Source organism: Thermobia domestica, chromosome 16 (assembly GCF_964235325.1).
Source record: "Thermobia domestica chromosome 16, izTheDome1.hap1.1, whole genome shotgun sequence".
In the NCBI taxonomy this organism is placed as follows: domain Eukaryota; kingdom Metazoa; phylum Arthropoda; class Insecta; order Zygentoma; family Lepismatidae; genus Thermobia; species Thermobia domestica.
The window spans coordinates 142,813,388-142,825,613 of NC_137469.1; the positions used below are offsets into that span (position 1 = coordinate 142,813,388).

The 12,226-nt window shown below is 40.3% G+C and overlaps 1 protein-coding gene across 1 annotated transcript in view; it reads left to right on the forward strand.

Moving 5' to 3' along the window:
* LOC145672642 (adenylate cyclase type 10-like) overlaps nt 1-10,645 on the forward strand; it is a 387,700-nt gene extending 377,055 nt beyond the window's left edge. The window contains exon 17 of the mRNA XM_081741804.1: nt 10,500-10,645. Within this exon, the coding sequence (XP_081597930.1) occupies nt 10,500-10,645 (146 nt within the window). The remainder of the gene's footprint in view (nt 1-10,499) is intronic.
* The last annotated feature ends 1,581 nt before the right edge of the window (nt 10,646-12,226 follow it).

Sequence of the window (12,226 nt, forward strand, 5' to 3'; positions counted from 1 at the left end):
AGCTATAGTTTATCCCTATTTCATTTGTTTATTTTGCCACATATTGGATACACATTTCTTTTCATTTTTGTATTTACTCCGGTGTTCATGTGCACGTTCTTTTTAGTAGTTTCTCGTATTCCCTATGCTTTTGGTTACTGCGCCCTTTTTTCATTCATGTTCCCACGCCAATTTCTATTGCAGGGATACGCACATTCTGCTGCTGCTGTTCACCTCGAATGGCCCTCCTCTCTCATTTATGGTAACTAAAGCATATGTATTTACCTCTTACTGATGTTGCAGTTATGCAACCCCTCATAGCTAATTACAAAATTCCCGCGCCATGTTGAATTCATTGAAGATATCACATTGCCGACCACGAATTACTATTTGCTGTTTTTATAATCTTCGAACCACGCTAATTTAGACCTCTCTTTCTCAAGAGAATTAACGAGGATTCCCACTTCCTTTGAGGAATCCCTTGCGCTCGGATTTTACGATTGCGGGGTAAGCATTTTTGGATAGAGAACATTGGATGTCAAGTTCATTTTCCCACGCTTTCGGCACCCCATATTCCCGATACTATGTACTTTTGGCCAAATTTGCAGAGGACTTTTATTTTTGGTTTGACATCAGCTATGTACCCTTAAATTTTTTACGAAATAGTAGTACAGTCTGTTTATATATATATATATATGTATATATATATATATATATGTATATATTGTACCATAAGTCCGCTTACATAGGCCATCTCGGTAAATATTGAAGATACGAAGAAAACGATAAGAGAGCAATATTCTTGGAAAGTATGTGTTTCCAATCTAAAATATTGGAATTCTCGGAGTCGGACCAACCGTTTGGGCTCTACTTTGGTATAGCGCCAAATGGTAAAAAAAACACGCAACGTTGCCATATCTTTGTTTTATAACAATGAAGGTAAGTGCGTGTGGTTTGAAGTATCCTGAACTAAGGAGAATAGAAGGGACGGCCGCAATGAAGAATATGAAGAAGGATCAGACGGAACGTCATTCCAAGTCAGTTTCAAGACGAGTTCAAACGACATAAAATAATTATGTCGTACCCAGATGCTGGTGTAGGTGTAGCGTGACTATATGGCACACGGCCGACGGGACATTTTATTGATGTTTTTACTGATTTTCCTCAGTACCTCGGGTGCATGCCGGGAAGGTTCTTTTTTCAGGCCAGTGTCACTTACTTTTCAATCAGTTCTAGACCATTTTCCACCTAAAGTATCGATGTGACCTTGGAGTATGCACCCGATCTCTCTTCGTGCCGTTTCTCTGAAAAAAAAAATAAAATTTCTCGGCTGGTGAGCATCATTATTCATTTGTAGGTCTCGACTCGTCTCGTAAACATGTCTCATCTCAGTTCGTTGAATGATTGTCTAGTGTTGTGCATGAGTTTTCTAAACGAGGCGAGACATGAGGATGTTCTGGCCTCGTCACCAATACTACTTATGTCATTGCAAAGGAATTTTAAAATGTGGAAGCCAGCTATTTGAGATGTACCATTCCAGCATTCGTCTGATGGGCTACAATGGCATACCATCCTTGTTCCTTTGACAAATGAATAATATCATAAGAAAGGACTGCGACATTCACACAAAGGATACTGAACGTAACCTAAGTCATTCACTTCAAGTCACCTACCTGTTGGAAGATCCTGAATCGGGTAAAAGCAATGCTGCAGCTGTGCTCAGCATAGACGTTGTTCGAAGTGATATACATCTTGTTGTGCACACATTGTCATACAATGTCGCAAACTGACCTTAACTGACCGTTGCAGAGTCTAAGTGGTAATAGCAGCGCAGACCTTGCGAATATAGTGTTGTAAAACATTAATTGTACATGGGAGATCCTGTAAACAACGGATTTTAAGTGGCTCCACAGAACAAATCTAGCAGTGTTAAAACAGGCAATCTCGGTCGCCATTCAAGCAGACCTCGACGCCCGATCCAATGTCCACGAACTGCTGCATCCAACCATTGTCGAACATTGACACTGAAGTACGGTGGCGCACCATCGTGTTGGCAGTAAAATTGCTGACGGTTCGCGAGAGGCAAGTTGTCCAAATAAGGTTCCAGTTAGGGGCACAAGCAAGCTCCAGCACGAGCGAGTTCGAGCGAGTTTTCTTTGAAACTCGACTCGACTCGAAACAGACATCTTTGAACTCAACTCGAGAACTGGGCTTGAGAAATGTCCTCCAACTCGATTCGAATTTGGTTCGAGTTTCGAGTCGAATCGAGTTAAATCGAGCTAAATCCTGTGTGTAGTTTTAAGTACTCTCTTCAAGTATCCTACATAGACAATATAATTATCAATGATACTAATACTATAACTTATTATAATAATAATAATAATAATAATAATAATTATTATTATTATTATTATTATTATTATTATTATTATTATTATTATTATTATTACAACATCGTGTATAACTAGGAAAATAGGCGGCTCATATCTTAATGTTAAAAACTTATTGACTGCCAATCTCGGTCGTCAAGAAGTCTCAGGATACAAGGACATCGTTCATGAGGTTCTGGGTTTGAGTTCCGAAGGAGCAAATATTCTCGCTCGAGCCAAAATTGTTTAAAGTTATAGGGAGCCGGCCAAACATGTTCAAAACTGCTTGGCCCGGGTTTCGGGTTTTTAACAGGTCGAGCGAATCGGCTCACAGCAAATTCACTGTCGAACCGAACCTAGAAGTGAGCCGAACCAACCCCTCATCCAACCGAGCCGAACCAAACCGAGCCAGTTTGAGCCATTGGTTCGATTGAGCCGAGTCGAACCGAACCGATGAACTCGTTTCTACAAAGCGGGCGGAGTGGGCGCTCAGTTGAACCGAGCAGAGCCGGTTGACATCACTAACCTGGTTGGGCTTTTGCTTGGCCTTAAAAATTCGACAGTGCAGGTCTCAGCCTTGATGGTAAGATCTACAGTATACACTTAAATTGATGCTCAGAATATTTGAGGTTGTCTCGTTATAAAAATCTATTGTCATCTCGTTATCGAGACGAGACTAGATGCGAGTAGTGTCCCTTCTCGTGAGGAACACAAAAAGTATTCCACACTACTGCTTACATTTCTCATGGCTTTCGCTTTTCAATCTAATCAGGCCATGATTTCAGAACGAGTAAAATGAGCTGAACTAGCAAACCAGTTATCAAACTCGACTCGACTCGAAACTTGACCTCAAAAACATTGTCTCGGCTCGGAACTCGACTCGAGACAATTACCTTTGACTCGACTCGTGCCCATACCTAGTTCCAGTGTCGCTTGTAGCAGGTTTTGATAGGTTTTACCTGTTAACCTCCCCTCTAGGAACACAGGGCCCACCAGAACATAATCGTGAATTGCAACCAAACATTCAGTGATTTATCCACACCCCTCTAACACTCCCAGCAACCAACTAGGGCGGTGCAATATTAAAAATCTTGCTATTTTGTTTTTTGAAAGATTTTGAATTCTCAGGTGCCTCTTATGCTGGTTTCATCGTATCTGAGTAGAACATTTTTTTAAATTGGGAGGAGTAATAAATCAGGTTTCAGTGGCATGATTTTTCCTTATCTACGCCTCCGAGCATAATTATAATATTATTCTTCCATAGATGTAGGCTATTTTATATGTTGTGTCTAGAAGTTTGATAATTTGCTTATCTTGGAGTGTATTGTTTTTAGTATCAGATTTAGAAACCGTAACAGTGCCTTTCAATGTAAATTTCAGTAATAGCAGTCAGTTTGTCATATTATGCTTACAATCAACAGCATTATGGCAGTAATATTTTTGGTTTGAGTAATGTCAATTAATCACTGATATGAGTATACTTTTAAAGATGTCACCTATCTCACATATATAGTTGTATTTAATTATGTGTGTGTGTCAAGGAGTGTTGTATTCTTGGAAGTGTCATGACAAAAGATCAGAGAGCATTTGTCTCTTGTGGTAATTATAAGGCAGAAAAGTACATTTTTTGTTCATTCTTTCATTTGGCTTATAGCTTAGTTACTTTAGATAGATTCCGTTATGGTTTATTTTTCTTTATTGTATTTGACCACCGTTCTTAAGATCTTTCTTCTGTTGGGACTTTGTCAGTAGAGCCTGGATTCTTTCTCAGGGCAGTGAAAATGTTCTATGCATTTTTTAGATTATCTACTCTTAAAATTCGTAACAAAAACAACATGGTTAAAGACACAATAATAGTATACAACCTTAATATGAGATTTCAACCCCCTCCAGATTTTTGGAACCCCCTTAAGTTAAAAATTCTGGATAAATCACTGCACACATTTGTACGAGGCTCAACTTGATTATGGGAAACTTCGGCAACATAAGAGTTGTCCAATATATGTAGCTATATTATGTCTGTTAACAGTTCCATTAAGATTAAATGTGACCTCGTCGGAAAACATGATGTTAGCCGCAAGGTTAGGTTGTTAATGTTGTGTGCATGTAAACCATTTACAGAACTCACGTCATCAGTTGTCATCATCTCCATGCAACTAGTGCACGAAATGTACCTCGAAGGATTGAAAATTATGCTTGCGCAGAATTTGTTTTACAGACATTCGGCTAGTATTACTTCCTCGGGCCACACTTCGTATCGATTGCGTTGGACTGCACGTAATTTTTGCCAGAATGTCAACGAGTGCGCCGTCGTCGGGTACGGATTGCGTTCTGCCAGAGCGAGGTCGTTCAAAGACACTGCCAGTCTCCTTGAAGCGTGTCAATGACTTACCAGTCATTGTATGTAATGACAATGGAGCTGTGGATGTCGGTGATGATGTATACTCAAACGGGATGCGTGAAGGACCATTGCCGCTTTATTTGCAGGTGCATACATAGTCACTATTCTTCATGCACACGGGAAGGTACGGACGCCAATTCAACACACCACTTGATTGCAACACACAATTTAACACACAAGGGCACAAACAGAACTAAACGGAAAATGAAAGATGAGTGGCGTGTTGCTCGTCTTGATTACGTGAGACACTGCCACTCGGACTAAATAGGGCTATCATGGCACTATGCTCATTAAAGAAAAACGCTCAGCAGCGTTTTCTGCAATATTTGATGGTTTCCTCCACTCCTGCTTCTGTCTACCTTCAACGGAATTTCCCTTCAAATAACGCACATTCGAACACCTACTGTGTCCCAATTCAGGCATCCCCTTTTCCTTTCTCCATTCATTTCATTTTGACTATTTCCCAGTTCCTATACAGTTCGCTGTAGCTCAGTCTGACTATGATACAGGATAATCGTGCGATCATGGTTCAAACATCGATCAGAACTTTGGTTCAATTTTAAGCGCTCTCAAGTCTGTCGGCGACACTGAGGTGAATTCAACCCCCTATTAAATTGTGTGACACTGATTTTTGAACCAGTACCTTTTCATTTTCTTCCATTTATTAAACAAGTAGATGACGAGCGCTGGTACTCCTTGCATGACTTTCGTTCTCTTGATATCATTTATTTGTCAAAGGAAGAAAGATTGCATGCCATAGTCGTCCATCAGACGAATGTTTAGATGCTACATCTCAAATAGTTTCTACATTTTAAAATTCCTTTGCAATGACATAAGTAGTATTGCTCACGAGCCCAGAATATTCTCATGTCTCGTCTCGTTTAGAAAACTCATACACGACACTAGACAATCTTTCAACGAAGTGAGATGAGGCAAGTTTACGAGACGAGACGAAACCTGCAAATAAATAATGATCCTCAACAGCCGAGAAATTTTATTTATTTGTTTGTTCAAGGAAATGGCACAAGGAGAGATCGGGTGTATACTCCAAGGTCACATCGATATTTTAGGTGAGAATGGTGAAAAATGAATTGTACTGGGCTGAAAGAAGGGACCATCCCGGGATGCACCCGGGAAGACTGAGGAAAACCGGGAGAAACGTTAGTCAGCATGACCCATCGGAGCAGGTTTCGAGCCAAGTTCCACCTACCCAAATGTCGTGAGGCAGGCAGGCACGCTATCTCTACTCCAGCGTTTGAGTACGAGATAATTATTTTATGTCGTTTGAACTCGTCTGGAAACTGGCGCTTCTGTTTCTAGACAGACAACAATTGAATAATAAGACAGGATCTAAGTGCCGCAATAAGTAGAATTGAATTGTGTCGTTCAAACTTGTCTTACGAGGGAACTTTTTCTGGGGTCTCACTAAATGTGGAACGAGACTATGATCAATCGATTTACGAGGGCTATCCAGAAAGTAGATTACGTTTTGGAATAAAAAATCAACAAAGTATAGGAAACAAATTTTATTATATACAGATGAAAGCCACACACAAATACTACTTTTCGACATAGTCACCATTCAAATTAAGGCATTTATCGTAGCGATGTACGAGCTTGGAAATTCCTTCGTCGAAAAATTCGGCCGCCTGCGACTTCAACCACTTCGTTACCTCTTCTTGCAGCTGTTCGTCGTCATCAAAACGCTGCATAGCCAGCCACTTCTTCATTGCTGGGAATAGGTGGAAGTCGCTCGGTGCCAGGTCGGGACTGTACGGCGGATGAGGAAACAACTCCCACTGAAAAGATTCAAGAACTTCACGCGTGACATTTGCCGTGTGGGGCCGGGCGTTGTCGTGAATCAACAAGATCTTAGAGCTCAACATTCCTCTGCGCTTGTTTTGAATTGCTCTTCTGAGGTTTTGCAGAGTTTGGCAATACCTTTGAGCGTTTATTGTAGTGCCTCTTTCCAGGAAGTCCACCAAAATCACACCTTTTCTGTCCCAAAAAACAGTCGCCATCATCTTCCTTGCCGACATTGTTTGCATGCATTTCTTGGGTTTTTGGGGAGAACCTGTGTGCCCCCACTGCATTGATTGCAATTTCGTTTCACAGTTCACGTGTTTCACCCATGTTTCGTCACCAGTAACGATGCGATCGAGTAAAGAGTCACCATCCTTATTGTAGGCGTCCAAAAAGTGCAACGCTGCAGCCATTCGCTGATTTTTGTGATCCTCTGTCAAGATTTTTGGAATCCATCTTGCACAAAACTTGTGGTAACCAAGCTTTTCGCTGATGATTTCGTGCAACAAACTTCGCGAAATTTGTGGAAAACTCAAAGAAAGTTCCGTTATTGTGAACTTTCGATTTTCACGGACTTGAACATCGACTTTTTCGACAAGTTCGGCAGTCACTTTGCTGGGTCTCCCACTTCGATCTTCGTCGTGAACATTGGTTCGGCCATTTTTAAATCTTATGACCCACTGTCGCACTCCACCTTCAGTGATAATGTTGTCCCCATACACTTCACACAGCTGCCGATAGATTTCTATCGGTTTACAGTTTTTTGCTGTCAGAAACCTTATTACTGCACGCACCTCGCAGCTCGCGGGATTTTCAATTAACGCAGACATTTCAAACCGTCACAGTATCTTAACGGAGCACAGCACGAACCTCTCACTAGCACGGCTAGATGCCGACTGAGCTGCGCAACGCTCTGACCCCAAGATGGCCGCGCTAGCCCCGCCCCTAGCGGACACAGACGAAAACGTAATCTACTTTCTGGATAGCCCTCGTATGTTAGTGAACATGAAACTCCACAGACGGGAAAAACCATAACCGTTCCGTACTTATGGGAGAAGAGTAGGGGCATTGCCAACACAACACGTTGTGAATAATGAGACGAAATATGGCGCGAATTTGGATGAATATATGCATAGAAACACAGCTAAACATATACTACAATGCGACATTACATTCGACAATACTCTGACAACTGAAGGCAGAGGCGTAGCACATAACGACAGAAGAGGGGGCGGATAAGCGCATGTAAAATGTTCATATAATTGAGGAAAACGGAGAAGCAAGACGTCAGTGGAATGGTACAGTAATAATACATGATCAAGTAATCAATCACAAACTATAGACAGCCTGTAGACTTCAACATAAAGCAGAAATAGAAGAGAGCTATGGAGGGGATTGACCGTAGAGTCCGGACCCCCTCTCCTTGTAATGTCTGATGTGTATAGACTGTTGTATATATGTAGACATTCATTTTCATGTTTATGATTATGATGATGATGATGATGATGACATAAAAGTAAGAAAACAATATATGCCCCTGTGTATGCACAGCAAAGTCCAATACACCAGTATATATTGAAAGATCAGTTCAGGAAGATTGGGACCGTTGCCCTCTTGCATTTCTTCTCTCCACCCATGTACTTTACCATGTCCATGATATATTGCTATGCTGTTCCCTTCAAATCCAGCTCGTATGTGTTCATACCTTCTACGGAATTTCTTCCCTACGCTATACTCCACGCTACCCGCCCTCCTCCTCTGTCTTTACGTTCTACGCTCTGCCCTCAGTTGTCAAAATATTGTCGAATACAATGTAACATTGTAGTTACTGCTCTTAAACGGATCGGGTCAATTCGGGTCGGGTCATTCGGGTCAGCTCGAGTCAGGTTACGGGTCGGGTCGGGTTGTCGGGTCGGGTCAGTCTGGTCAGCTCAGGTCGGGTTGTCGGGTCAGGCTACTCGGGTCGGGTTGTCGGGTCGCGTCAATCGGGTCAGCTCGGGTCGGGTCAGTCGGGTCAGTTCACTTTGGTCAACTGAGTTTAGGTTGAGCTTAAACTCGGTTGGAGTCGAAAGCTGCTGTTTTTCACAAGCTGCCTAATTAAAAATAGCAATTTTCAATTGATTTTATAGAAGCCATAAATCTATTTTGAATACTTGCAGCTAGTGTTTTTATGGTAAATGCTTATTTTTGTACTTGTGTGTACTTTAATTTTTAAGTGTGGAATATTGATTTTACCAATCGACTGTAATATTAATATCTACGCCAATATGGAGTCTGGATTTAGAACAAAACTAGAAGTTGTTTAAGCAAGGCCAAAAGAAAGATTGGATATGGACGACCAAGCCCAAGCAGGGCCGCGGTAGCTCAGTGGTAGAGAATTCATCTGTGGTGCATGGTATCCATGGTTCGATCCCAGCTTGTGCTGAGTGGGCTTTATGGTGGAGAAACGCCGTGTAGTGGATTTTCTCGAGGTTCTCATGTTTCCTCCCACTTTATTCATTCCACCATTGCATTCATTTCTCATGGTCATTATAACCCTTAGTCTCGGTGCAGAATCGAGGGACATTAAACTGAATATTTCATTTTATTTCACCAAGCCCAAGAACATCGATACAAAAATAAAATAAAGATTGGATATGCAAGACGGAGTGCATAGTAATCTTGCTCTTGGCCTTGTATTTGTGATCACCAGGTAGCGATGAGCATATTTTCTTGCTTTCCGTATAGTATCAAAGACCATAATCAAAATCACACTTAGTCTTCATTTGTACCGATGAGGCGAGCATTCTTCCTCTTGTATAGCATGAAAGACCACCAAGACTACGAAATGCAGGATCAAGACTTGACTGTGCAAGACAAAGAATAAGACGCAGTATTGATGACCAAGACCCAGGGTGCGAATTGTTTGAATTTCATTTGTTGGGCTGAAAGTGATTAAATAAAATTAGTACTTTATAATTAATTATCATAGTGTATTTTTAAATTTTAAATTACAAAATTCAGATTATGTATCTTCTTACTTGCAACTATATATACTATAAAATACGTTTTAATTACCGAGAAAGAAAAACAAAGTGGCGCGGATCCCGGAATCATAAGAACCTATTTTGGAATGAAAGTTGAAGGGTTGGAAAAATCACAGGTGTTCTCCCGTTTCCTCAACCCTTATCATTGTAGTTAAACGATTTCGTTTTGTCTCCGCCAAGAGACTCTTGCTACTGCCTTCCGAGAAGACCCCCTGCCGTCCGAGCAGGTGAGAACACTGACCTTGAATAAAAATTTCGTCACATAGAACTAAAGCAGAAAAAAAATTTTCTCCCACGTCGGACACTGGTATCAGTTATACAAAGAAATAACCAAACCTCAAAAGTGCCAAATATTCATTAAGATGCATATACAAATCCCCCGCTTGATCTAGCTTGTGTTTAACGTGTAAGACTTCGGTACACGTGGTCCGGGTTTAATTCCCAATGGGAGTGCATTTTGGCGTTCCTCAATCGCGCCTTTACAACTCAAATACTCCATGACACTTTGAACCAGCAAGAACTCTGGCTGTCTATGTGCATGAAAGCAGTTTTCCAATAACATAACTAAAATTACATTTGCATTGTTCTCTGTGTTACTTAAAGCAGATTAGTGTATTTTATTTCCTGGACACAGTTTGATTATTTTCCGGACAAACCTTGTGTATATATACACAAGGGCGCCCATCAGGAGGGCAGAGCGGGGCTCTCGTCCAGCTAGAGGAAATAGTACTTCAGAATATTGAAAACCCAATAAAATTTTTACATTAGTTACAGCAAAATTTGAAACTGTATTTGAAACGTCGTTTATACTTGCCCCCCTTGGAAACCACAACATGGGCGCCCTTGTATATACATATTGGACATTTGATTAATTTATTAATTAATAGAATGTTAATTACGATTATTTGATTGCTTCTGCAGCAGTGAAGAAGTTGTTTGAAATGGAGATTTGGCAATGTGGTAACACACCTGCTTATGTTGAGCCAAGGCACTTAACCTATTTCCAAAGCGATACAGATGCCCAGGACAGATGCTTCTGTGCTGATAATGTTCTAGAAGGCAAGTAACTGCTTTTGTTAGTATTCCTTTTGAGTACCACGGTGGAACAAAATACTAACCAATACTGCCATTAATAGTAAAACCTACATCAAAAGAGTAGGTACGCCAGAGTTCTTCAGAATTTCAAGAAGAGACAAAAGAAACTTGAAACCAATCCTCTTTAAAGCATCTATATATAGCATATATATCCCTTCAAAACGGCGACAAATCAAGTGAATGATTTCACTTAAAATTGTTTATTTCCGATTAATATTGACCCAAGATATACAAAAATTACAATGATTTTCCCATGCCATTGTAGCTTTGGCAGGGGTGGGGTTGCACAATTGTGCGGGTTAGGTTTCTGCTTAGTACTAAAATAATTACTTAAATATTGAGCGGCGCAATATTCGAGCAGTTTGTGGAAATAACATGCTCATAATATAATTCACATGATGTTAAAATCCTACGAGCTATTATATTTAACTTCAGGGACTAGTAAAAAGTAGGGACTAGTAAAGAGTTCTTTGAGGTCACCTTTAGTATATATTTATTTCTGTATTCTTTTATTCAGTATAAGATTGTTATAAATAATATTATGATATAACAAAACGATACGTTCAATTGTCGTCGACATTCATGCAAACTAATTGCCCGTGGAATTTCAGAAAACAATTCTCTTTTTTTTTTTAAAAAAAAAAAAAAAAAGGGCAAAGATAGCAGTCACATTTCACACATCGATAAGTCAATTGTTCTTCAGGTACACTCTTCCATTCGACAAAATCTCGCTGATGTCCGATTGTCAATTTCTGGCCAGTGGTCATAACCGTCATATATCTTGTTCTTTATTGGTTTATTAGATGGCCTGTAGATTCTTTGTGCCTGTTGTTGGGTGGAATCAGAACAATCTTCAATCTCGCCAGCCTCTTCTCATATTCGGTTGCGATCTTCTGTTGATAATAACGCTTCTTTCAGGTCCGTTCTGAAATACAGTAAGTCGTCTATCTTGTTCCTTTGAATTCCATTTGCTCTACAGTCTTCTCTGTACTGTAACCACGAGTTCACAATGCACATATCAAGGAAATCAAGGTGAGTTCCAGTGATCGCATACATCTACGGCCCCATGTTTGCATTTGCTCCGAAGGAACTTCTTGATTTTCCTCTGTTATTTCATCCTACTCGGGTTCCAAGTGATTACACAGAGTTGATGCATGTCTAATACAGGCTCAGCTCTTGTGGGAGGTGTTTCTTCATCTTCGTCACTAGACATCTTCGATATCTGAGAATTCTAAAAATTTTAAAATATATGCTGACAATTCTGAAAAGACAAATACTGTATATGATGTTAAATACCACTTGTACTAGTATTAAAGCTTTATTAACTATAGATAAAAATAACACTCCTCTATATTCCTTCTGTTTAGGACACCTTACTATTTTAAGTAATCATTTTAATGATCAACTGTTAGGCTATAGGTTCTTGAACTGGAAGCCAGTACTAACAATGAAGTAATAAAGGTTTTGTCATTGCCTTCAAGGAATATTTCGGGCAAGATAAGCCCTTTGCACCCGACTTCCCCCCCCCCTTTCGCTGGATGGGTACCTGTTGT